The 26,073-nt window shown below is 39.6% G+C and overlaps 1 protein-coding gene across 1 annotated transcript in view; it reads left to right on the forward strand.

Annotated features, from left to right (window-relative positions):
- Nucleotides 1–26,073, forward strand: part of LOC122556083 (multiple epidermal growth factor-like domains protein 6) — a 297,520-nt gene that overhangs the window by 176,798 nt on the left and 94,649 nt on the right. Inside the window, exon 5 of the mRNA XM_043702517.1 lies at nucleotides 23,314–23,436. Coding sequence (XP_043558452.1) covers nucleotides 23,314–23,436 — 123 coding nt within the window. The remainder of the gene's footprint in view (nucleotides 1–23,313; nucleotides 23,437–26,073) is intronic.

Genomic DNA, 26,073 nt, shown 5'->3' on the forward strand with positions numbered 1-26,073 from the left:
GGAATGAGCTGCCAGAGGAAGTGGTGGAGGCTGGTACAATTGCAACATTTAAGAGGCATTTGGATGGGTATGTGAATAGGAAGAGTTTGAAGGGATATGTGCTGGATGCTGGCAAGTGGGACTAGATTGGGTTGGGATATCTGATTGGCATGGACAGGTTGAACCGAAGGGTCTGTTTCCATGCTGTACATCTCTATGACTCTATGACTCTAATTAGCTTAAATCCAGTGGGAAAATTAATATAGTCTTCTTTGTGATTAGTTGTCTTGATTCTGGATGCGTCATCTGAAGGGCAATGGAAGCAGATTCAATGGAAATTTAAGAAGGAATTGCATATTGTTATGAAAGTTCATCATATATTATTATTTGTCAATTTAGATTCCAAAGCAAAGAAAGTAGATGTCAGTTTTTGATTGTGTGAAGCCATTTTGAATATTATGTTGAAAAAAGCAATTACAAGAAATCATGTCATTTCAGTTGTGACCGGTAAAAGCCACCAGTAGAGATAATTGCTGAAGTGTTTCCTGACTTGAGTTTTATGACTGCCAGAGCGAGAGAGAAAAGGAGCCAGAAGCAGATTCATATAGTTGGAAGAGGCCCATAATGGTGGCTTTGGATACATTCTGTTATATCCATAAGAATTTCTGTTGAGTTAGACAGTGCCACTGTGTATCACTTATTCACGTGATGTGGATCCCATGTCACAATCTAATGTTACATTCCTGAAATGAATTCTTTCTTGTTCAGTAAGTAGGCAAGGAGTGTGTACTTAGCCACTTCTATTTATTGTAGATGAGACACAGGCTCATATGCTCCTGACTATGGTCTGGTCTCAGCACAGCTCATAACAAAGTCCCATTGCTGTTTTGGATAATTGGAAAGACTGGAACTACATTAAACCACAGGCTATTTCATTTAGGACCACAGAGTTGAGAGCCCTGCCAGGGATTGTGTCACTATGAATGGATGGAATTGCAGTCACAGTTACAGCAGTCTTTATTGCATTACTTGGCAGTGAGTTCTGTTTCTTGGTAAGCTTGTAACTTGTAATGTATTGCCAGTGGCACATTCACTTTCAAGATTCGGAAATGAACTGACGCCACTTGATTAAGGCAACTGAAGTCATGTTTGTGACAGTTATTCTGCTGGGTGCTGCAGATGTTGAACATGTTCTCGATACTTTTTCTTGCTGTATAAAGAACCTGAATCTCAGATGGTGTTGATCTCTGTATGTTTCTAATGTTCTTTTTGGAAAAACATAATCTAATCAGAGATAGTCAGCTTTAATTGCTGAAGGGAAGATTGTGCTTAAATTATTTTACAGAATATATTTGGAGAAACTACTGAGCTGAGGGAAGAAAGGAATGCTAAAGTACCATGGAATTATAATTCCCCTCAAATCGAATATTTCACTGCTGATCAGATGAGGTGCCCACATATCGTCTGCCTTCTCTGAACAACCATGTTTTCTCTTCATCATTCATGTGCTGTGGGTGTCATTTATTACCTATCCCTCATTGCCCTTGTGAAGATGATGGTGAATGGCCTCCTTAAATCGCTGTAATCCATTTGGTATACACTCACAATGCTGTTGGGAAGTGAATTAGGATATTGGCCCAATGACACTAAAGGAATATATCCAAGTCAAATGGTGAATGGTTTGGAGGGAAACTTGAAGGAATTGCCATCTATCTGCTGCCCTTTATCTTTTTTAGATGGTGGTAGTCACAGGCTTAGAATACCCTGTCTAAAAAGCGCTGGTGAATTTCTGCAGTGCATAGTGTAGATGGTACTCGCTGCTGAAACTGTGTGTTAGTGATGATGGAAGTGAATGTTTGTGGATGTGGTGTCAATCAGGAATGTACTGAGCTGAGGGAAGAAAGGAGAGCTAACATGCCATGGTATTATAATTCCTTAAACAAAATAGTTCAGTGATCAGATGGGATGCCCAACTTCCCTCTTGCATTCTCTGAACAGCTTTTTGTTTTACTGTTTCATTCATATTCTTCATCATTTATGTGATGTAGATGTCTTGGCTAGACCAACATTTATTCCAAAGCTGTCCATGAGAAGGTGATCGTGAGCAGTTTTGTTTTGGATGGCATCAAGACTCATCCACGTAAGTGGGGAGTATTCCATCACACTCCTGACTTGTGTCTTGCAAAGATGGTGGACAGGCTTTGGAGAATCAGTAGGTGAATTATTTATGACAGGATTCTGAGTCCCTGACCTGCTTTCATATGGCTATTCCCATTCAGTTTCTTGTCAGGATGTTGCTAGTGGAGACTTTTGAGATAGTGATATCATTTGAATGTCAAAGAGAATTGGTTGGATTCTCTCTTTTTGGAGGTGGTTATTGCCTGTCATTTGTAAAGACTATCGATTTGAGATTACAACTAAAAGGCTGAATCCTTTGGGTCAAACTGAAGAAGACGTTGACTTACCCTCGCCTTGTCTTTGACTGCATCAGGCCATTGATATTGCTGTCCAAACTTACTAAAACCTTCCAATGATCTAAGGGAATGATAGTAATAGGAGGACATGATTGAAAAATTAGTCGGAAGTCTTGTTTCCTACCCGTTGTTCCAGGATAATGGAAGAAAGTCCAATTCCCCACTATCTTCATCAACATCTAGCCCTCAACCAAATTGGATTAAATTGTGCAACACTCCAACATTCCTCAAGGGGACATTGTTATTTACCTATATACAACAGTAACTACTCCATTAATTAATTGTATTGACAACATGAAAAGTTCTACAAAAAGACAAATTCATTCATTTAATCTGAGCTCTGAAGTAGTCTTCATTGTGACTTGTCCTAATGACACTACCAAGTTTTACGATGGGTATATTCAACAAAATCAATTTAATCCTGTCCAAAATCATTTCATTTAGGACCTTTGCAATGGATTAAAATAAGAGACCATTTTCCCCATTTTTCTGAGTTGTGATTGCATTTAAGTTTACAATATGAATTAATTCATTTGCATGGGATCCTGTTTTTGTGCATTGGAGAATGCAATCAATTTTCTGCAATGCTTATGGTTTTGCAGGTGATACTTAATTATCATGACTGTAAATGTCTGTGAATTTTTCCTTCCATCTATTGTCTAGACAGCATAAGTATCACAGTGCAAACTCCTTAAGCATTTTAAAATAGTCCTGTTATTGGAAATATAAAACAGGCTTTCAAATCAATTCTATTGTGGGTTGCGCCACCTTTTATACAGTCTCCTGCACACTGTATAATGATGATGTTTCAAATGTGGAAAATCAGTTGTATGTTTTATGGAGGTCTTGGGAATGATGTAACTATTCTATAAGAAACTTTAAAAAGTGGCATGAATATAAAACCAGACTGAAGGCTGAGCTGCATATTTTTATGCTGTGTTTAAAGTGCCAAAACAATTTCTTTTGATTAGTTTATAAACATGTAAGGTAAAAGGGAATAGTTCACTTGCCATCTCTGTGTCAGACCTTGTACATGCTCGGTACACATTGAAAGGAATAGTTCTCTCCTGTCTAACCCTGTATATCACCAGAACTTGACACCATACAAGCCGTGTGCAGTTCTGGATTCAAATGAAGGCTGTTGTCTAGCTATTGCAGGACCAGTAAGATTTAAAATATGGAAGGAAACCATTCACATAAATCTGTTTGTTAACTCCCTTGTTTGAGTGGTTCAAAGATAATCCCATGCTCTGTCTCTCCATGGTCCTGTAGATTCCTTTGATTCACAGAAATATTCTAACTTCTCCTTCTAACATTAAATGTTTCATTGCTCTACCATTCCAAGTTGCAAAGAATTCCTGCTGTAGCTGCTCTTAGCATGGTGCCATTTTTTTGCTAACCTGTATGTTTGTTCAATTAGTGACAATTTAAAATTGATAAATTCTTAAACTATTTCTCAACCAAAGTACACATAGGTGTTTTTAATTTTTTTTAAAACTAGTTTTCGTTCTCTAGTCTGGCATGCATGTGACTTCAGACACACTGCAATGTAATTGAATCTTAACTGTGCTCTAGGCAGTTAGGAATGAAAAGTAAATGCTGGCTCAGCCGGTGATGTTCAGATCCCATGAATGAATGAAAAAAATAGAAGTGTCAAAAATGTACAGTAATTAGATGGACAGGAATAAAAATTGATTCTGGTAACTGCTGATGAGATAGTTATTGAGAAAGCATTTTAGGAGAAAGCGCCAACATCATTTTTTTAGCATTACAATCAAAGTTGCTTTATAGCAGGAACAATAATTGTAATAGAAGCAATTGAATAATTCACTCTGTCAATATTATGCAGTTTCATATCATTAGGACAAAAGTCTGGTGGTGTTCTGCCAAAACATTGTTTTGGTCAAGGGACTTGTGAGCTCACTCTGTTGGAATCTTAATTCTCTGTGTCAGAAGCAGCTCCCCTGCAGTAAGACTGTTGATTAAAAAAAGATGTTTTACTATGCACTGTGCAACAATTACATCTGGAAATCGGGAACATTACTTCCATGAGATTGATGCAGTAGCAAGTGGACCTTGCTTCATCTAGACGTTATCTCCAGAATGCCAAGATAGTAGGTTTCAAGACCATGTAAACAAGCAAGCTGAAAGCCTTTGCTGCTGCTGAAAGCTTGTAAAACATTCAAAGCAACCTTTACTCATTTCTGTAGGCACGTTGACATACATCTGCTTAGTGTAGTTTGTAGCAATAGTATTTGCTTGGGTTGAATACAGCACTGCAGGTAAAGCACATTGTGGCATTGCTGGGCAAATTATGGTATTGTTTTGTTTTCAGAAAGAGCAAAAGAAAAAATGCCCTCATCAAATTTGTTTCAGTTAACAAATTCTTTACTTCCATTGAATTTTTGAGTATTAAAGAGAAGTTTGCTTTGAAGCTATATTAATATAAAGCTTGAGACGATTGCGATCTTCATTTTAATTCCTCAGTGTCCAGATATAATCTTGTTAATGCTGTTTACTTCTATTGGAAGCAATCAATAGGACAGGCAGTGGTCACACAGGGAGAAACAGAGCATACCTTTAAAAAGCTCAGTGAAATGAGACACTATTTTGTTTCAGTCTCTCCACAGACAGCCTGACATGTTAAAAATTTCTGGCATTTCCTATGCCATCATTCTGAGATGATAACTCAGAGCTATCATTTCTCAGAGTGTAATTTATTCACAATTCAGTCTTTTTTAACCTTTAAATTCCCACATTGCTGTGTTATTTGTACTGCTTAATCAATTGTTGTAAAATACACATTTTTGTAGAGTTAAAAATGATATTCAGGATTAGAGTATGATCGAATTGAAGCGGCCCCTGGTTTGTCCTATCAAGTATATCTTGGTAATTTTAATTTCTGCTCTGATAAAAACTCGGAGTCATGCTCAGAAACAGATACCTCTGAGTTTTTGCCTTGTCCAATGTGAAAATGCAATGGTAAGCATCAATAAGCTGTTAGATTCACAACTCAAACTGATTCCGCATCCGACTGACCTCCCCGATTCCACTCAGTCATAATCTGGAGTGCGAAATATAGTGTGTTGTTCCAAAAAAAGTGTTGTTAATAAAAGGACTTCTTCCACTATGCTGACAGAGATAATAAACTCCACATAGACCAGGAATTAAACTTGAGGCCCAGAGTTTGCACAGTCATCATTAATTCATGAACATAACCAGGTCAGCCACTGGACGTGTCAGCTTGGTAACCTTTGAAAGTTGCAAGTGTATGAGTAGTATTCATCTTAGATAAAATAGAGAAGTCAAGCTCTGCTGTTTGTAAGTCACTAGAATGTACAATTTGATAGTTCCCATGAAAAATTAAATGGAGGATCAGAAAGGCAATCCCGAAGAGATAAAGCATGTGTAAATGATGGGATTGCTTTGGAGCAATGGAGCAGGTTGAGTAGATATTACACCTTCCAATCTTTCCTTTGCCTTCTTGAAATATTGATGAAAATAAAGATTTTTATATAGCATTTATGTAGCACCTTTCATGATCACAGGATATCCCAATGTACTTTACAGAGGTTGGCTTTGAAGTGCAGTGATCATGCAATGTTGGAATTTCAGCAGCCAATTTGCATACAGTTCTTCCACAGTGTTTCCACAAACAACACATGATCATGACCAGATAATCTGTTCCTGTGATGCTGATGGAGGAATAAGCATAGGCTAGGTGTTGTGGTTCTGTTTGCCGAGCTGGGAATTTGTGTTGCAGACATTTCGTCCCCTGTCTAGGTGACATCCTCAGTGCTTGGGAGCCTCCTGTGAAGCGCTTCTGTGATCTTTCCTCCGGCATTTGTAGTGGTTTGAATCTGCCGTGTTGCTTGTCATCTGCATGTGTGGCTACTCAGGATAGCTGGACGTGTCATTTCGTGGCTAGTTGATGTTCATGGATGCGGATCGTTAGCTGTCTTCCTGTTTGTCCTACGAAGTGTTTGGTGCAGTCCTTGCATGGGATTTTGTACAGTACATTGGTTTTGCTCATGCTGGGTATCGGGTCCTTCGTTTTGGTGAGTTGTTGTCTGAGAGTGGCTGTTGGTTTGTGTGCTGTTATGAGTCCTAGTGGTCGCAGTAGTCTGGCTGTCAGTTTGGAAATGTCCTTGATATGGTAACGTGGCTAGTCCTTTGGGTTGCGGCATGTCCTCGTTCCATTGTCTTTCCCTTAGGCATCTGTCGATGAAATTGCACGGGTATCTGTTTTTGGCAAGTGCATTGTACAGGTGTTCCTCTTCCTCTTTTTGCAGTTCTGGTGTACTGCAGTGTGTTGTGGCCCTTTTGGCCCTTTTGTCTTGATGCAACTTCTTTTGTGTGTGTTGGGGTGGTTGCTTTCGTAGTTCAGGACTTGGTCTGTGTGTGTGGCTTTCCTGTATACCTTTGTGGTGAATTCTCCGTTAGGTGTTCTCTGTACCATCACGTCAAGGAATGGGAGTTGGTTGTCCTTTTCTTCCTCTCTAGTGAATCGGATTCCTGTGAGTGTGGCGTTGATGATCCGGTGTGTGTTCTCTATTTCTGTGTTTTTAATGATTACAAAGGTGTCGTCCACATATCTGACCCAGAGTTTGGGTTGAATTTGCAGTAAGACCATTTGTTCTAATCTTTGCATTTCCGCTTCTGCTATGAGTCCAGAGATGGGTGAGCCCAAGGGTGTGCCGTTGATTTGTTCATATATTTGGTTGTTGAATGTGAAGTGTGTTGTGAGGCACAGCTCTAATAGTTTGAGTATGCCGTCTTTGTTAACCCAATATACCGACCACTGCAACGGACAGCTGGAACTGACAACCGGAAGCGGCAGATTCAAACCACTACAAATGCCGGAGGAAAGATCACAGAAGCGCTTCACAGGAGGCTCCCAAGCACTGAGGATGTCACCTAGACAGGGGACGAAACGTCTGCAACACAAATTCCCAGCTCGGCGAACAGAACCACAACAACGAGCACCTGAGCTACAAATCTTCTCACAAACTTTGTATAGGCTAGGGCATAGAGTATAACTCTCCTGTACTTACCTGCCCAACTACCATGTCCATGACTATTTATGAGGACAGACAGGGCCTCAATTTCACAGTTCATCAAAAGAAATGCAGTTCCAAAAGTGTAGCACTCAGTCAGGGTTGATTAGCTCAGTTAGCTGGTTTGTGATACAGAGCAATGTCAAAAGCATAGATTCTGTTCTTACATCAGCTGAGGTTACCATGAAGAACAATACTTATAAATTTTACCTGAGACATGGTGACCCTCAGGTTAAGCCACCACCAGTCCTCTGGCCTGGTAAGACTGTGGTGAGTTTACCTTTATTCAGTATTGCTTGGAGTAAATTGATGGAAGTGAGCTGTCTCACATATACACTAGCAGCAATACACTGGTTTTCAGAACAAGTTCCTTGGATATTTCTCTAATACAAAAGTAAAGATTGCTGCAAACAGTGCTGTTTATAGAAAGATATGTAGCTAGGAAGGAGGAAAGAAGTAACCTGAGATACATGGCAGGAGCATTAAGGGAGCTGGAAAGCACAGCATATGTGGAAAGTCTCAGGTCAATGCCAAACCTCATTGCTGTGCAAGAGTTAATCCAATAAGTTAGCTTCTGTGAGCTGTTAACAGTTTGGCCCCTCAGACACAACTGGCAATGAAATGATTGAGGTTGTGTGAAGTGCTTACTGAATAGAACTATTAGTGTTGCAACCACTCGGGATGGATGCAGTACTTGGTCCAACAATTTGAAAGAAAGGAAGACTGCGTTATTACTGAGTCTAAAGCAGCACATTTCTAAATCACTGATCTGTGTTTCTCTTCCATTCTGTTTCCAATCTGTCACTTGATGTGGGTAAAATGTGAATAAACAAATTATTTTAAAGATATTTAAAGCATTATTTGGAGCCAATTTCTGTCCTGCTTTTTTGCATTGGATTGGTAAAGAATAGGATAATGGATGAATGAAAAGAGCATGAGGGTGTCCCTACTGTAGTCTGCTGACAATAGAGAGACACCAATTATATGAGGGGACTGGACTGACTCTGGTGGTCTTGTGTGCTATGGGTGGACTGGTTCTGTCTTATGTATCTGTTCTGCATCATTGGATAAGACTATCATTTTTTAAAAACATTTTGAGACACATGGTATTGCTGTTTAAATACACAAGAGGAAAAAAATGATGTGTATAATGTCAAAGAATACCCAGTGTTTTTCTTTGTAGAGGGATGTTCATCAATGGATAGATATGATTCTTCTTATTTCTTGTTATTTATTTGTCTCATGGCTCTGCTTTTGATAGACCTTGCAGATGTTACTTTGCTTCAGCCTGAGACTTAAATGTTTTTGTTTTAAATCTTCCCCTGCTGAGAAAGGTCTGAAATTCTCGAGTCTGGTAATGAACGGAAGTCAACTTCATTTTAGAGAAGTCTAAGCAAAGGCTACAAAGAGTGATTAGGTGATTAGATGTCAGCCACATAGCAGCATAATTCTTTCCTTCCTGTATGGCTCCTATACTGCACTTAAATATCTGAAACAAGTGAATTCTTCTTTCAAATTCCTTCATTGTTGAAAGCCAAATGCTGTTTACAATGAGGTTTCCTTTGTCTTTAGTCTGAGATCTTAAGCCTTACATTTCCCCAAGTGAGGGTCAACTAGTTTTTGAGGAAGGATAAGGAAATCACATCAGCAAATACTCAATCATTTCTAGAGAGCAAAGCTATTATGAATACAAATCTAAGTATGAAGGAACATGGAATTCTGTCCAGCTTTCTGGACTGAAATGTTATGAGTCAAAAAGGAGAGGTGAAGAGATGTTGAGGTTTTTACACTATGTAGCCTAAGTCATTCGTGACAAATCTAGAGAAATTGAACAGAAAATTCCTGATTCTGCATTTAACTTTCCTAATCATTTCATTGTCTCCAATTGTCATCTTTGGCTTAACTGTGGCTTAAGCAATAAACTGTCAAAGCACTTACAAACTGTAAATGGATAAGTGAACAGGAGCACCAAAACACAACAGTCACAGGCTTAAATGTTGATTGGGATGCAATATTTAGCAGCAGTCATATCTATCGAACTAAACTGCAAACTAAACTGAATTAGGTATTAATTCCAGTTGATGAAATAAACTAAATATTAACATTTACGTGGAAATTTGTAGCTGACGATGTATTACTACACTGGACAAAACTTTTGTTTCATTCATTCTTAGTATGCAGATGGTGAAGCCAACATTTATTTCCTATCCCTAACTAAACAGAAGCTGCTGGTAGGAATTCATTGTAAACCATTGCAGTTGTAGGGGCTGATGAGACTCGGTCAAGAAGTATGTTCACTGCTGAGATAGACAGATGTTTAATCAGTAAGGGAATCAAGAGTTTTAGGGAAAAGACAGGAAATTGGATTGAGGATTATCAGATCAGCCACAATTTCATCAAGTGCTGGAGCACACTTGATGGGGTGAATAGTCGACTTCTTCTCCTATGTCCTATAGTATGGTGAAGATACTGTTCCAAATCTGTTACGTAAAGTAGCTTTTGCTACATGATAATAAAAATCAAGGTAGAGATCCTGTGTGATTTGATGAGATTCTTGGAGGAAGTGGTATTTTGCAAATGCTGCCCTCCAAGTAAAATATCAACTTAGGATTTGCTCAAGTGAGACTTGAACCGACAACTTACTGACTCAAAGGTGAAAAGGCTACCGCTGAAATATGGCTGATTATAGTTTCCATCCAAAGACAGTTTCACGTTACTTGGAATACATTTGTGTATGTTTGTAATTCTGCTGTCAGGATGACTGGTGACAGTAATGCAAAGACCAGGACCTGGTGTACAGATTGCCTTTAGTCTTTGGTCTGAGCTGCAGAAGTACCAAACATAGCTGAGGATGTGCAATGATACCAATACTCTCACTAATGATACCCAGGTATTCTTCACAAGAATTACTTGGGTGGAGAATTATGAGATTAGATTAGATTAGATTAGATTCCCTACAGTATGGAAACAGGCCCTTTGGCCCAACAAGTCCACACCAGCCCTCCAAAGAGTAACCCACCCAGAGCCATTCCCCTACCTTATATTTACCCCTGTCTAAGGCACCTAATACTATGGACAATTTAGCATGGCCAATTCACCTGGCCTGTGCATCATTGGATTGTGGGAGGATACTGGAGCACCCGGAGGAAACGCACGCAGACATGGGGAGAATGTGCAAACTCCACACACATAGTCGCCCAAGGTGGGAATCGACCTCGGGTCCCTGGAGGTGTAAGGCAGCAGTGCTAACCACTGAGCCACCTGCAGCCTCTGTTTTCTAATTCTAGTGATAAAGGAACCAAACAAAAACAAGGTAAAAGTATTTTAAACAAAAAAATATGCACAACAGTTTGAATGACAGTTGCGTGTGTTTTATTTTTCTCTGCAATTCACCCATCTTGGAATGCTTGAATTCTTGCTGAAAGAAATTTCTACGGAAGATTAATGGACACCTCCCAAACTTTGGAATCATATAACAAATATTTAGGTGTGAATGTGACATGTGGAAGCTGGCAGAGGTGGTGATAGTGAAAATGAAGGGGGGAGATGTATTAACTTTAGGCCCTTATTTCTGTGTTGGATGTCTGGAATCTGCACCTGTTAGGTGGGTCAGAAGAGGATACTAATTGTCAGAAAGCCACTGCTGGTAGTCTGAAGAAATGATCCTCATCATTACAAGTGAGTTGTCAATGGGCAATGGAATGGAATTGGGGAATGAAGTAGAAGATCTAATCAGGGCAGTCTCCATGTTGCCTTGTGGAACCCAGTCTAGTGCTCTTTCTTCTCAGTACATCCCTTTGTGGCATTTCTCCAGTTCCGCTGCTCCCTGTAAATATCTTTAGCAGGTGCGACTGTGTGACATTTGCCAGATTGATTGTTAACATTCTCTAGGGGTGCTAACTGTGTCAGATCAATGTCTGCCTGTGGCAAGAACCTTATGCAACACAGAATGCTGTGCGGTTAAAATGAGGATAGTCATGAATTCAGTAGGAAGTTGGGCAGTAAGGTTAATCACTTATCTGTCCCAATCTGTTTGGGTGGTAGGATTAATATTGAGCATTTCATGTGTCTGGTGATCTCTTCCTTCCTGTAGTATGGGAATACTGAAGAAATTCATGTCTTTCTTTCCGCCTCTGCAGTTTGGAATGTGGATGGACCCTGGATTCTTTGTGGTTCATACTACTCAGTTTCATGCAATATAGCTAGTAATTTTACTAAGTCTTCCCAGCAGCTCAGCAATTAGGGCAGCACAGTGGCTCAGTGGTTAGCACTGCTGCCTCACAGTGCCAGGGACGCGGGTTCAAATCCAGGTGACTGTGTGGAGTTTGCACATTCTCCCTGTGTCCGCTTGGGTTTCCTCCCACATTCCAAGGATATGCAGGTTAGGTGAACTGGCCATGCTAAATTGTCCACATGTTCAGGGATGTGTAGGTTAGGTGCATGAGTCAGGGGTAAATGTAGGGAAATGGGTCTGGGTAGGTTACTCTTAGGAGGGTCAGTGTGGACTTGTTGGGCTGAAGGGCCTGTTTCCACACTGTAGGTATTCTATTCTAAGAATATTAGATGTAAATATGTATTGGAATTAATTTGAAAAACTGTTACAGTGTTGACATTAAGATGATATTCAATAGTTGTTCTTATGATGCTTCTGCGACATTTACTTATAGATGCCAACTTTCCAAAGAGAATACATGAAAGCAGGGAAGGGAGTGTCAGCCATTGCAGCCTCAGAGCTTGTGACCCTAAAATCTCAAATTCCAACTCCTCTTGAAGTTCTGACTCCCATTTTGGGAAGTCCTGATATGGCCTACAGTCAATATATCACTCCAATGTATAGAGTGATCCACTGTAGTTGCTGAATCTATCAGTTTCAAAGGGGCTTCAATTAATACTGATACAAACATTGCAATGTGAATGCATTTCACCTTTGATTAATCATTAGATTTTAGTGTCTGCTGTCTTTACTTGTTATTTGCAGTTCAAAACACATTGGTAGATAATGGTTTTTAACAAATGTTGGGTGCTTTGGAAATGGAGGGCAAACTCTCTGAGATTCCAGGCTCCATTTATTCTTTATGTCTTGCAGTTATGCCCTTACGTGAGATGAAAATCTGTTGGAGCGTCTATTCTGTTTAAAGCCATAGTATACAAGTTAGCCATTGGCTGAATCAGCTTGCTTTAAATGTTTCTAGTGTGCTTTTGTATTCATCCTAGAAAATTGAATTAGTTTATGGAGAATGCAGGAAAATTGAATGACATTAAATCTGAATCCAAGTGGATCTTAAATTTAGCACAGGCGTGAAATGTCAGCTGAGTTCCGTTTCCTTTGATACGATCTATGTATCAGGAAAGAAATATCTTCATGGCAGGAAATTCAAAAGATACAATTTCCTCCCAGGTGAAAACAGTTGAGAACTGGTCTGGGAGCTTTTGCTTTCTCTTTGAGCCAATATTTAAGTTTTGAGACAGTATAGACTAAAGTATGCACTGACACATTGGCAATATTCCTAGGAACTGATGTTGATGAAGGGATGGATAAGCAATGATGATTCAGAGGAAGGAGGAATCCTGATATTGCCAATGGATGACAGCAAGACATCCCATTAATAGAAATAATTTCTCTTTTCCTCTTCTTTGTCCCCACAACAATATATCAGCAACTTTTGCAGCAAAATATTGGATACAAACTCCATGTTTTGAATATACAGGCAATACTGATCCAAAAAAAAGATGTCCCAGGCATGGTCCAATAGATTCGAACTTGGGAGCTGTGATAAAATCCAGATTTTTTTTTTGTATTATTTATATTGCGTTGGCTGGCAGTCTGTCAAGATTTTAACATTTAATCGCAAGGTGTTCCAGTGCTTGGAGCATTTTGTTCCTTCCTAGTAACAAGGCTAGACATTCTTATAGAATTTTGATAGGTCATCCAGACCAATTCAAGGGTCAGTGAACTGTCATTCAAGAGTTAGAGTTGAGATGTAACCCCGTATTGGGTGGAGGTATTCAAAGCAAGAGGTTCTACCTGTGGGTGTTGGACAATCAGATACACAGAAACAGGTGAATGAGGCTCCATTGAGTAAACATTGCTGATGTTAGCACTAGCACTCATGAGGGACTGAGAAAGTGATGTAAAATCATTGGTTCTTGGAGGAAGTTAGGGCTCAGAAGAAGTCCTGGAAGCAAATTATATTTCAGTGCAGCTGATGGTGGAGTTGAAGAAAGACACAAGCAATAGTTGCTTTGAGCAGCTGAGACGTACTGGAGCTCAGAGAATCCCAGATGCTTTGCGAATCTTGTGTCTATGAAGAGATGGAATCATGCAGTGAGTAGCTGCTGGAGTGCACCATCATGAATCCAGGGGAGTGCAATCTCAGTAAAAGAGATTCACCCACAGGAAGGTGAGCAGTCTTTGCGGCAGTCAATGACCAAACAGCTTCCAATGGGGTTCCATGTTAAATCTTTAATAGTGAAGAATCAGAATCCCTTATAAAGGAGACAAGGTCTTGAGACTGGACACCTGGGTTTACGTCCCAACTGCTTCAGAGGCATGTAACAACATCTTTGTGAATTGGTTGATGGGAAAATCTCTCTTAATATTTCTGGTGATTCTTGAGACTGTAACTAGAATTTCTCAAGCTGTAGTGTGCCTTAATCATGGATTGTTTTTTCCAATCGTATCATAAAGATATCTGACACATATTTGCAAATATTATTATTCTTGAATTATGGGTGAAATAGAAAGTCATGTGATTCACACGACATCATCCATGAACAGACTAGGGGCAAAAGCAAGGAACTACACTAATTAATAACATGCTGGAGAGGCCACCAAGCCTTCTGCCTCCCAGGTCCATTATACTGGACTTTAAAACAAAGCAACTGAGCAACAAACCAGCTATACGGCCACAGCGCATTTTATGAACCATTCTACATGGACCAGTCATTTGCTGGAAGATTGGTATAACTGAGTGTTTGCTTCACTGGTATCATATTCCGATGTTTAATGATGCTAAAAGGAAGTTTGAGGGAACATTTTCTTTATGAATTGCTTTTAGGCATTTTAGTCTTTCAGGATTAAGTTGGCAGATATGTGGAGCAAGAAGATGGGAGAGAAAAGATAGCACTATTCTGGTAAGATACTTTGGCGAGGAAACTTTTCAGTCAGAAATCTGTGTCACATGCAAAAGCTAAGCATCTGCACCGTATTTCAAGACAGAAATTTACAGCTATTTTTACAATTGCTCTGAATGGTGCTTATGGTAAAATATGACTTTTACTTCATGCTTATTATTGTTTTAAAAGACTTTTTCTCAACATTCTGTTTTAATTTCAAAGTTATGCCAAGTTTAAACCTCAGAACACGGGTGGTGCATCACCGTGCTAATTTCCATTTACCACATCAGTAATTCTTTAATAGTGAAGAATCAGAATCCCTTATAAAGGAGACAAGGTCTTGAGACTGGACACCTGGGTTTAAGTCCCAACTGCTTCAGAGGCATGTAACAACATGTACCACTGATTGAGGTAGCGAATTTAGTGCAGAATTTATGCACAGCTTTCTGCACCTACTAAGATCTAGTTGGAGATTGCCTAATCTTATGTCTCTGAGGAGTTATACAGCTTGATGAATCAGGAGACTTTCAAGGCAACATTTTTGAGCTGGATAAGAAATCAAATTTAAAAGTTTGAAAGGCAAAAGAGTGAGCAAAGATAAACTCAAGCTGCAAGATTTTCATTTATTTTTTAATCTGCACAGCTACGATATGATCTCACTTCATCACCTAAAATAAAAGCTGTGCAATCACACAAGCTCCATCTGCCCTCTCTTAACCTGCTTTTACTCTGTGGCTAGCAAAATGAAGCTTTGAGTCAGGATAAATGGCAGATCATTTGGAATTGAATTGTGGTGAAATTTCTTCTCAAAAGGGCTGTGGAACTGGAGGATTCATTACTCAAGAGGTTGTGGATTCTCTATCATATAAGGCTGAGATGGACAGAGTTTTTGGTCTCAGGGATAAGCTGAGAAAGTGGAATTGAAGCTGAAGATCAGCCATGTTCTTATTGAATGGAGGTTGGATGGTTTATTCCTGCTGTTGTTCTTTATGTCCATAAGTTTTATAAGTCACTGAGCTATTTAATTATGACAGAGTGGATGAGTTGTACCTTCTGGTAACTCCATGGATAGTATTCAACAGTTCCAAATCAGGATTTAACTGGAAGACACAGGGTAGATGTTTCTTTCTAGGCTGGTGGATATGAATATTGGTGCATGTGGGATTGGAAAATCTCAGAAATTGACACCGGGCTGAATTTTCCTGCTGTTCAACTGTGTACGTTTCTGGCAAAAGATGGGAAACCATTGGTGTTTTTCTCATGCAGTTCTCCACTGCTCAGCTCATTAGCTGCACATCTGGTTGGGATGGGAGGGAGGGAGGGGCAAACCGGAGAGCTGGCCTCTTATCTCAGGATTGCCAGAGGAGACTAGAGCACCAGACAAAGCCTGAAGAAAGAAAGTCATGTTAGTTGGTGATGTATGTTGGTGGAGGAACATATAGCAATGCTGCAAAAAAGTTAATGACTTTTTCCGGTATGCAAGGATAAGTGCCTCCACCTTCTGGCTGCTCCCTCACACAGTGCAACTCTGTTACTGCACCCAGCACCCACCAGGGCTCCTATTCTATGTCTCTCAGTATTGTACGTAATATCTATTCTCAGCTGCTCTCTTGCATCCCACCTTCCCAAAATGATAATATTTCCTGCTTTCTATACACTTATTTGGAATGCTTCACCAGCTTTCCTGACTGGGGGTGGGCCAGCTCCCACCTCTGTCGCTCCCTGATGGACTTACCAGTAATCCTCAGACTTGTTAGACTCAATCCCCAAAATTGACCATGGTTCAATCTCAGACATTGATCATAGCAAACACTAGACTGGCTATGGCCTACCCCCTGCATTGAGATTATACAATGCGTTTGACTAACTGTAGTACCCTCTCTCCATCCCCCCAACTGGACTAAGATGCTCTCCTTGAACTTAGAAAGACTTGACTAAAGTACGTGCAGTGTGTACACTGCAAGCACATGTCCAGTTTTGGCTCCTTCCTGGTTTTATGCATAATCTCTCATGCAATGAGGAAAGCCAAAGAGCTCAGTGTGGAACCAGTTGTTGAGGATTAAATACAAACATCTATAGAGGGTGACTTTAAAGAATGTGTGTGAGACAGCAATAGTGGCATGCAAGTGTGTGGAGTTTGCACGTTCTCCCCGTGTCTGCGTGGTTGCGCTTCGGCGGGTCGGTGTGGACTTGTTGGGCTGAAGGGCCTGTTTCCACGCTGTAATGTAATCTAATCTAATCTAAAGTGTTGCCTGTTGAGATAGAAGTTTTAGGAAGAGGTTGAAGAGAAAGGAGTTTGTGTGACATCAAGATGTTGCGATCAGAGAGTGGTAAGGAGAACATTGGAGATCGGGGGTGGAGGCGGCGTGAGGAAGGGATGAGAAAGTGACAGCTGAGTATTGTGTAATCTTGAATCTGGGTCTTCAGGATCACATTGGCTGCTAAAAACTCTTCAATGTAGACCTACACCCTCTTGGCTGGTGCTCTCCCGCCATCCATAGGGAAAATGACTTCTCGCCCTTCCTTCACAGCATCAATAATCACCTCAAAAGATGAGTCTATGAACCAGAGACTCACTTACTTACAAGCAGTCTTACTTCTTTACAATGCTACAATTACTGTTGCCAATGTGAGTTCTCCTTGGAGTCCCTTCGAGTAGACATTGAGCATTGCTTATTTAGGGGCATAATCTTTCCTAATCTCAGAAACCAGAAGAAAGTGCTGATTATTAGTTTTCTCTGGGCAAAAGCAACAGCAAAGCACTGTTTCTGACACAAAAATTCTCCCTCCTTTCAATACAACGATTAAGTGGACAACAGTCGGCCCATTGTCATATCACAGAAAGAGCCATTGACAAAGCAGCTTATCCAAAGCATTAGGAGCAATAGCTAACTCTTCCAGTTAAAACAAGGCCTGCCATGCCATTTTTTTCCAATTTGATGACCATTTTTTCAGTTGTTTTCAATCATAAAAGTGCAATTTGAAAACCATGTGTGAGCACTAGCTCTTCCAAACTCACAGCTGCTGTTGAAATTGTGGCTCACTCTTATTGAATCACGATGAAACCATATACCTCGTGTTGTGTAAACGTGGCGTTGACCTAATTAATTTCTCTCCCTCTCTCTCCTTTTCTGTAACTTTAGTTTTTAAAATCTTTTTTCTTGCACCCCATTACGGATTCACGTATAAAAGTGGCAGCAGGTTCTGCCAGCATTTTCCCTTGTGTACTAATGTTTTTCCATCGAAATGCCACAGGGAAAATGTTTGGAATAATTAACACAACCCACACATGTGAGACATCGGGATCTGTATGTGAGGATGGTAAGGACTGTGAACACACGTGGGAATATCCCACAGTGAATATTGCAAGCTTGTCGATGTACCAGCTGGTCTCCAGCAACAGCTAGATTTCAGGCCAGTCCCAAGTGATCATAAGTTGGCATATTAGCGGCAATGCCATCCAGTCATTTCTGTATAATGTTCATTAACCAGTGCCATCTGAGGTTCACAGAAGATTTTTGTTCCATGAGCTTGACTGTACTTCACAGGTTTGTAACAATAATGTTTTAAAAAATAAACCGGATTAGAAGAGTTATCGTAACCTTTCAAGGAAGTTAATTTAGCTGTGAAACCTAGAGTGCGGCTCTTTGCATTTTCAGCTCTTTCTGGGACTTGTACAGCAATAAGATTTTGTTAGGGTACCATCTTTATTTTAAATATCAATTGCTCAGCAAAAATCAGAAGTAACTTATACACATTTGTGTGAAGAAAAGCAACATGACTTCATAGGCTTTCAGGGGATTGACTCCTTTTTTCTTACCATCAGAAATGGAATGACATTGCTGCCTTTAAGGGAAATTTAAGTGCTCCTTTGCAGACCCATAAGGAGTGTGTCCATGTACAGTAACATATATTGTAATAACAAAGCTTTAGCACTGCCACTAAAAGAAATGTCAACTCAGCCAGCTGGAACTAGTTTTGTGTGTTTGGATCTGATGTGATTAGTGAGCTTCAAGGCATGTCGGAAAGACTGTTAAAGCAGTACAAGAAGATGCAGAGGGGCCGAGTGACTAAACAGCTGCCAGTCACCGTGACTATCCATACAAATGCAAAAGGCAGGTGCCCCCAAGGGAAAGGCTGCAAGGGGCATGCACTTTGTCTTGCATCTGTATAAACTTTCAGATCCATGATCTATCTGGCAGTGACTAGAAGTAATGAGCCAACACACAGACAGCCGCTGGGCTCTTTAAAAGCATTTTTGGTTTTGTTGTTTCTGTGTGCTTCAATCAGAAACATAAACGCTTTAATTTTTTAAAATTATGTCATTAAATGCAACAACTTTTCTTGAGCATGAAGATACTATCACCTCTCACTTTTGGATATTTGTCTTGCTGCATTCATGAACCGTAATGCATTTATGCAATCACCACAATCCTCATGCCCCCCTCCCCCCATATCATTTCAATTCATTCAGAAAGTCTAAAACGCCCAAGCTGATTTTCTGCATTTCAAAAGATTTTGGTTTGATATTATTCGATATTTGGTTATTTGTTTTTGTTTTAAAATATTGTTTGTTATTTTTATGAGTCAACATTAATAAATTAGAAATCAGATTCTACTCCAATAAGTTGAGGAAAGTATTGGGGGCGAGTTATTAGTCTTGAGCAGTGGTACAAACTGAGTAGTATTGCATCAGTCTCTACTGTTAAATACAGGACCTGAAATTTAATTGCATTCACTGCAATGGAACAGTGTATCAGAAACTATGTATAATGTGCTGCTGATCTGGTAACATTGCCTCCCCCTGTTTTATTCCATTGCAAAAGACAAATTTGCACATCTATGCTGCTCAATTGTCTTTGGGATCTCACACCAAACACATCTATGTAACCCAGTTAATTGAGTTGTTTACAGAAGACAAATATATTCCATATTTATCTCTGGTGGAACCCTTCATTAGTTGTTCATGTCATTACATATCAGAATCTCCTCACTTAGCAATGTTTTCCTGTTGGCAGCTTGAGTGTTGTGATGTTTATTGTGTACTGGTAAATATTTCAATACTGCGCTATCTATCCTTAGCTACCATCTAAATTTGGAATCTTTCATCCTTTTGTATCAATGATGCAATGTATTCTTGGAAAAGGAATATTCAAGACATTGATGCTAAAAATTATTCTCTTTTAATGGCAAGATTCATTTTATAATAAAATTGATTTATAATCCTAAACTTTTGATAAGGAACGTTGGGTTTTCCAGCAATGCTAATTTTGATTTCAGCACTATAGTACAACTTAAGAGTTGTATTCTGCACATGACTATTGCTATGTTCATTCTGGAGTGCAGTTACTCATGATGTACTGCAAGGATCTGTTTTGGGGCCACTGCTTTTGTCATTTTTATAAATGATCTGAATGAGGGCGTAAAAGGATGGGTTCGTAAAGTTGCGGATGACACTAAGGTCGGTGGAGTTGTGAACAGTGCTGAAGGACGTTGCGGGTTACAGAGAGACATAGATAAGCTGCAGAGCTGGGCAGAGAGGTGGCAAATGGAGTTTAATGCGGAAAAGTGTGAGGTGATTCACTTTTGAAGGAGTAATAGGAATACAGAGTACTGGGCTAATGGTAAGATTCTTGGTAGTGTTGATGAGCAGAGAGATCTCAGTGTCCATGTACATAGATCCCTGAAAGTTTCCACCCAGATTGATAAGATTGTCAGGAAGGCGTACAGTGTATTAGCTTTTATTGGTAAAAGGATTGAGTTTTGGAGCCACGTTGCAGCTGTACAAAACTCTGGTGCAGCTGCTCTTGGAGTATTGCAGTAATTCTGGTTATCACTTTATTGAAAGGGACATTGGAAAGGGTGCAGAAGAGATTTACCAGGATGTTGCCTGGTATGGAAGAAAGGTCTTATGAGGAAAGACAAGGACTTGAGACCGTTTTCGTTAGAGAGAAGAAAGTTGAGAGGTGACTCAAGATGATCAGATAGGATGGACAATGAGGGCCTTTTTCCTCAGATGGTGATGGTTAGCACAATGGGACATGGCTTTAAATTGAGGGGTGATAGATATAGGAACAATGTCAGGGGTAGGATTTTATCTTACATACAGAAATAAGTCATTTATATTTAACGATAAAGCAAACTGGAAATTAAATGAAGGGATTACACAATTCATAGAACCGGGAAACACGGATAAGTATTTGGGTGCCAAATAGATCTGTGGATTGGAGTTAGTAAAGCAGACTGGGAGAGCCAATTGGATATATGGATAGGAAATTTAAAAAGGTCACCTCTTAAACCTGTACAGAAAATAGAATAAATGCGCGAGAATAGATTTATTAGTGGGAGAATCTCTTTGTAAGGCAGCATCAAAGTTAATAAAATGGAGTAAATCTTTAAGGGATGACTGCTTAACTCTTCAACAACTTGGGCAATTAGTGATCCCAGGGGAGTGAATCATCTAAGTGCTCATAACATCCCTAACCTTGACATGCACTTATGTGACCTGAGTGTTTGCAGCTGGCTGCAGAACATTTCCTTAATCTATTACTTACCACTGTACTGCTATCCACCTCACACTCTTGTATATTACTTTAATTTCAGGTGGCTGGGTTTAATTTATTACGTTTGTATTTTTAGTGAAGTTTTGTGATCATCAAGATGAATGGTGCTAAATTATAGCAATAGCCATATAATTTTTTTTTACTATTTTGGTACTCAGCATGAATTCATTATATCTTAGATCATTAACAGTGCAATAAAGTGCACTTGGAAATCTCACAGATCATTTAAGAGCTTACTTTTGTTTTACACTTAGAAGATAGTGTTTCTAAACAAAAAAAACTCTAACTATAACACTAGTCATGGCATAAATTTGGTCAGAGATCGTGTAAGCAGACCTGCCTCCGAAAGTTTGCAACAGAGAATAGATTAGTTAGTGGGAGAATCTTTCAGCTTTTACACCATCCAGCTTGGGTTCAGTGCCACCTCCTGACAAGTTAAGATTGTTTCTGTGTTCTGAAAGAAGCAAGTAGATAGAAAAAAAATTGAATTCTCTAACTCTGGTTGAGATCAAAGTTTGCAGGCAGATGTGGGAGAAAGCATTCTATCTACTGTCTTGCACAACTCCCACAGATTTCTCAGAGAGCCATTAAAATACTAAATTGAGACTCCAGGAAGACTTTTACCTGGGACACTTAAAAGATGATGTGGCAATGCCTGACATATTTAATTATACAGGCTTCTATATTTAGATTGTGTCTTGGGAGAATGTCTTTGCATTCCAAGACTTACCTGACAGATACACTGCTGCTGGCCAGACAAGTTCTGAGAGAAAATACTTGCACTGAATGATTGTGAGCATATGTGATGAAATTACACCATGATGCCATCAGTCAAAGGCATATACCCATTAGAGATGTGTACATAATAAATTCACAATGTAACATTGGGATGCAGGCATATTCAAAGACCCCTCCCACATGGTTATAATCTCTTCCAACCTCTTCCTCGGGCAGGAAGTACAAAAGCTTAAACACATGTACCAACAGTTTCTGCTCCACAGTTATGAGAGTTCTGAATGGACCTCTGAAATTTAAAATTTAATGTTGATTTCATTCTTTGTGCACCTTATCTGCAGCTATAACATTACATTTTTCATTCTGTTCTATTACCCTAATGTACTTTGTATGGTATAATCTGTCTGTATTTCACACAAAACAAAACTTTTCACCATACCTGGGTACATATGAGAATAATAAATCAAATCAAATCAGTATGCCTAATCCAAGTAAAGACCATGCTGATGCTTGTTCATGTGACTACTGAATGTTGTTTAACAAATGACATATGGTAGCACTCAGGGAAAAGTAGGTCTCTGGGCTACCAGCTTTGCCTGTATGTAGACACACAGGAGGCTGGAATAACACAGCAAGTCAGACAGCCTCAGGAAGTGGAGAAGTTGATGTTTTGGGTGTAACTCTTCTTTAGGACTGTGGAAGGGTGGAAGGGAACTGCAGATAAAGGGGGTGGGGAGGAGAAGGTGGTTAAATAGAGATGGGTAGGGGTACAATCTGATTGGTCAATAGGAGGATGAATCCGGTAGGTGGCTGAGAGGAATGGAAGAGGGATTGAGATCTCCAATTTCAAATAACCTCCCTTCCCATCCCCTCATCCTCCATTCCATTCCCCTCAGCCACCTACCAGTTTCATCCCTCCTCTCGAACAACCAGGTTGTATCCTCTGCCTATCTCTACCTACCACACCTCACTACCCTGCCACCTCCCGCTCCCTTTATCTCACGCACGCACACCCACATCCAGTCCTGAAGGAGGGTTACACCCAAAATGTTGACTTCTCCATCTCCTGATGCTGCCTGGCTTGCTGTGTTCTTCCAGCCTCCTGCATGTCTACTTTGGATTCCAGCATCTGCAGTTTTTTTGTCTCTTACCTGTATGTAGCCAATGATTATAGATACTTGGAATGTGAACTAATGACAATGTAAAAATATCTCTCTCTCTCTGTCTTCCCCACTCGTTGACTTTGCATGAGGTGATCATTATTGTATGATGATCAACAATGGGTTAACTTGAAAATGCCACCCTACTTCCTGCATATGTTTAATTTAAACATTTTTTTATCAAAGTTATTTATAATCACTGAATTGTTTTTTTCACACCTTCTGACAGATGTGAATGAATGTGCTACAGAAAATGGAGGTTGCCAAGACCAGTGCTGCAACACAATCGGCAGTTATTATTGCAAATGCCCGACTGGGCAGAGATTGGCAACTAATGGGAAATTTTGTGAAGGTAAGTTGTGCGAATCATAAGTAAGGCAGAGTAGGGAGAAAGTATGATAATTCACAGACATCAACCTAACATCCTGTACACTGCCCATAACCATGTTTAGGAACAATTTCAATAACCTAATCTCTATACTAGTGACATTCAATTAGTGATTCTGGGGAGTAGGCACAATTTTAATAATTTTAATTCCTGATGAAGGGCTCTTGCCGGAAACGTCGATTTTCCTGCTCCTCAAATGCTGCCTGACCTGCTGTGCTTTTCCAGCACCACTCTCTCAACTCTGATCTTCATCTGCAGTCATCACTTTCCACAGTTTTAATAAATACCCTGTCCCTCTACAATTAGTGCTTTCTTAATCATCTCAAAATACGTTCATTGAAATTGGTAACTTAGCACAGAGTTTGAATATTGCTGAAGGAAAGAGAAACTGGCAGACACAGTAGCAGCATTCAAGAAGCACCTAGGCGAGTACATAAATAGGAAGGGAGTAGAGGGATATGGATTCTGTAAGTGATGACAGTTTTAGTACGGAAGGGAAAAATATGTTGGCACAGATTTAGAGGGTTGAAGGGCTTGTTCCTGTGCTCTATTGTATTTTGTTCTTTGAAACTGATGAAGCTTTTCATGTTGCACTTATCAGGATTGTGAAGAAGATTTATGATTTATTATTATTTGAAAACTCACATTGTACAGGGAGAAAACTATATACGACTTTTAAGTGTAAAGACTGTGCCTTTTTATTTTTCGATATTTTTGATTGTGGACTGAAATGGGAATAGACTGTTTTAAAAAGCAAGGATTGCTGCAATTTTTAAAAACAAGTTATCTGACACTCATTATGAGTGCTATTTACACTGCTGTTTGTTCAAGCGTTTGGAGGAGAGTCTAGTTTCAGACAAATTGGAGCCAAGGGATCATGAATAGAGATTTGGCCAGCAACAAGTAGCTGATTGATCTGGGAATTTGTAACCAGTTGTCAATTACAAAAACCTTCTGCCTACCAACAACTATGTAATTTGTTCTGAGGTAGCTGAATAGCTTGAGTGTATGAAGGTTTAATGAGAAGCTATTGGACTTCTTGAAAAGAAGGAATTGTCTTTCTCTTTGAAGTAAAAACACTTCCAGTCTGAAGAATACCAATTTATTTTTCTACATCAGTTGCTGCAAGCTGTGGCTCATGACCAATAAGACTGAAACTTCATATAAATATGAACTATTTGCTCTGTGCCTCATACAAGCAAATGGAAGTGTCTACAGAAGAAAGATTGAGGAGCAACAGGATCTGGGAAATTAAAAGGATCATTTCCCTGAACTCTATGCAGAGGGGCCATTGAACTAACTTGTCAGCTTTTCCCTGTACTTATAGCTACTGTGCTTTGTGTCTGTCAGTATGTGTGTGTAGGGGAGATTTATAAGGGGATTAAAGTTTTAACTAACAGAAGTATATGTTTCTGATTTATAATTGTTTACATAATTGTTTAATATAACCTATCAATTTGTAATAATTAATAATTGTTGTTAAACATAGAGACCTGAGTTGGATTTAAAAGGCAGGAAAATTGGGATCCTTTGCACACATTTATAAAATCTTTAGCTTTCCTGATGACCCTGGAAATAACTGGGCTTGAGTTCTAATGTGCTACGCTGGTGAGGCATACCATAGGAGATTAATTTGCATTTCCATCATTGCATGCTCAGAGGGAAGACATAGTTACAGTTTCATCTTGCAGTTCTGACAGTTGTATTGGCGTATCTGGAAATTTTGTTTGTTGACATGCATTTAAACAAAGTCCGTTAAACTCTCGAGATAAACATTTCAATGCATTATCAAAACAAAGGTAAGAATCAAAAGCAAAATTGCTGTTGACTTGCAACAAGAATTTGATAACATGGAAAGTCTGAACCATCCAGAACTCATCAGGCAGTTTGCTGATTCATTCAAGAGAGAAAGGGTCTGAATCAGAAGAGCTGCTGTTAATAACAGTCTCCTGAGCAGTCAGAAATGGAAGAAAGTTCTTCGTTGCTTAAAAGAAAACTCTAGGAGTAAAAAGCTGATGAAGATATGAGTTTAAGGAAACCAGGTTTAATAATAAGTGGTCTCCTCCACATTGGGGAAAGCGAAGCATAGCCTGGATGACCATTTTGCAGAATATCTACATTCTGTCCACCAAAAAGACCCTGAGCTTCCAATTGCCTCCACTTCAACATAGCATCTTGTTTCCTGGCCAACATCTCTGTCTCAGGCTTGCTGCAGTGCTCCAGCAAAACTTAGCACAAACTGGAAGGACAGCACCTCATTTTCTACCTGGGGAATCCTGTGGCCTTATCGATTCAATATTGAGTTCAACAACTTTAAGGCTTGAGCTCTGCCATGTCCTTACCCCAAATGCAACACACACCAGGCCTTGTTATCACATAGCCTGCCATTGCACACAATCCATTGTTAGCCATTAACAGTCTCCATTAACAGCTATTCACTCTCCTAGCCAGATCATTACACAGTCCAGTGTCTGTCGAACTGTTTGTCTCTCTATTTGGGCTCTCTCCCCACCTATTGTTTACACCTTATCCTCTTCCCCCCCACCTTATCTTCTGCAAATAAACTAACATTTTCGTAGCTACCATCAGTATTAAAAAGGG

This window comes from Chiloscyllium plagiosum, chromosome 13, assembly GCF_004010195.1.
Source record: "Chiloscyllium plagiosum isolate BGI_BamShark_2017 chromosome 13, ASM401019v2, whole genome shotgun sequence".
NCBI classification, from domain to species: Eukaryota; Metazoa; Chordata; class Chondrichthyes; order Orectolobiformes; family Hemiscylliidae; genus Chiloscyllium; species Chiloscyllium plagiosum.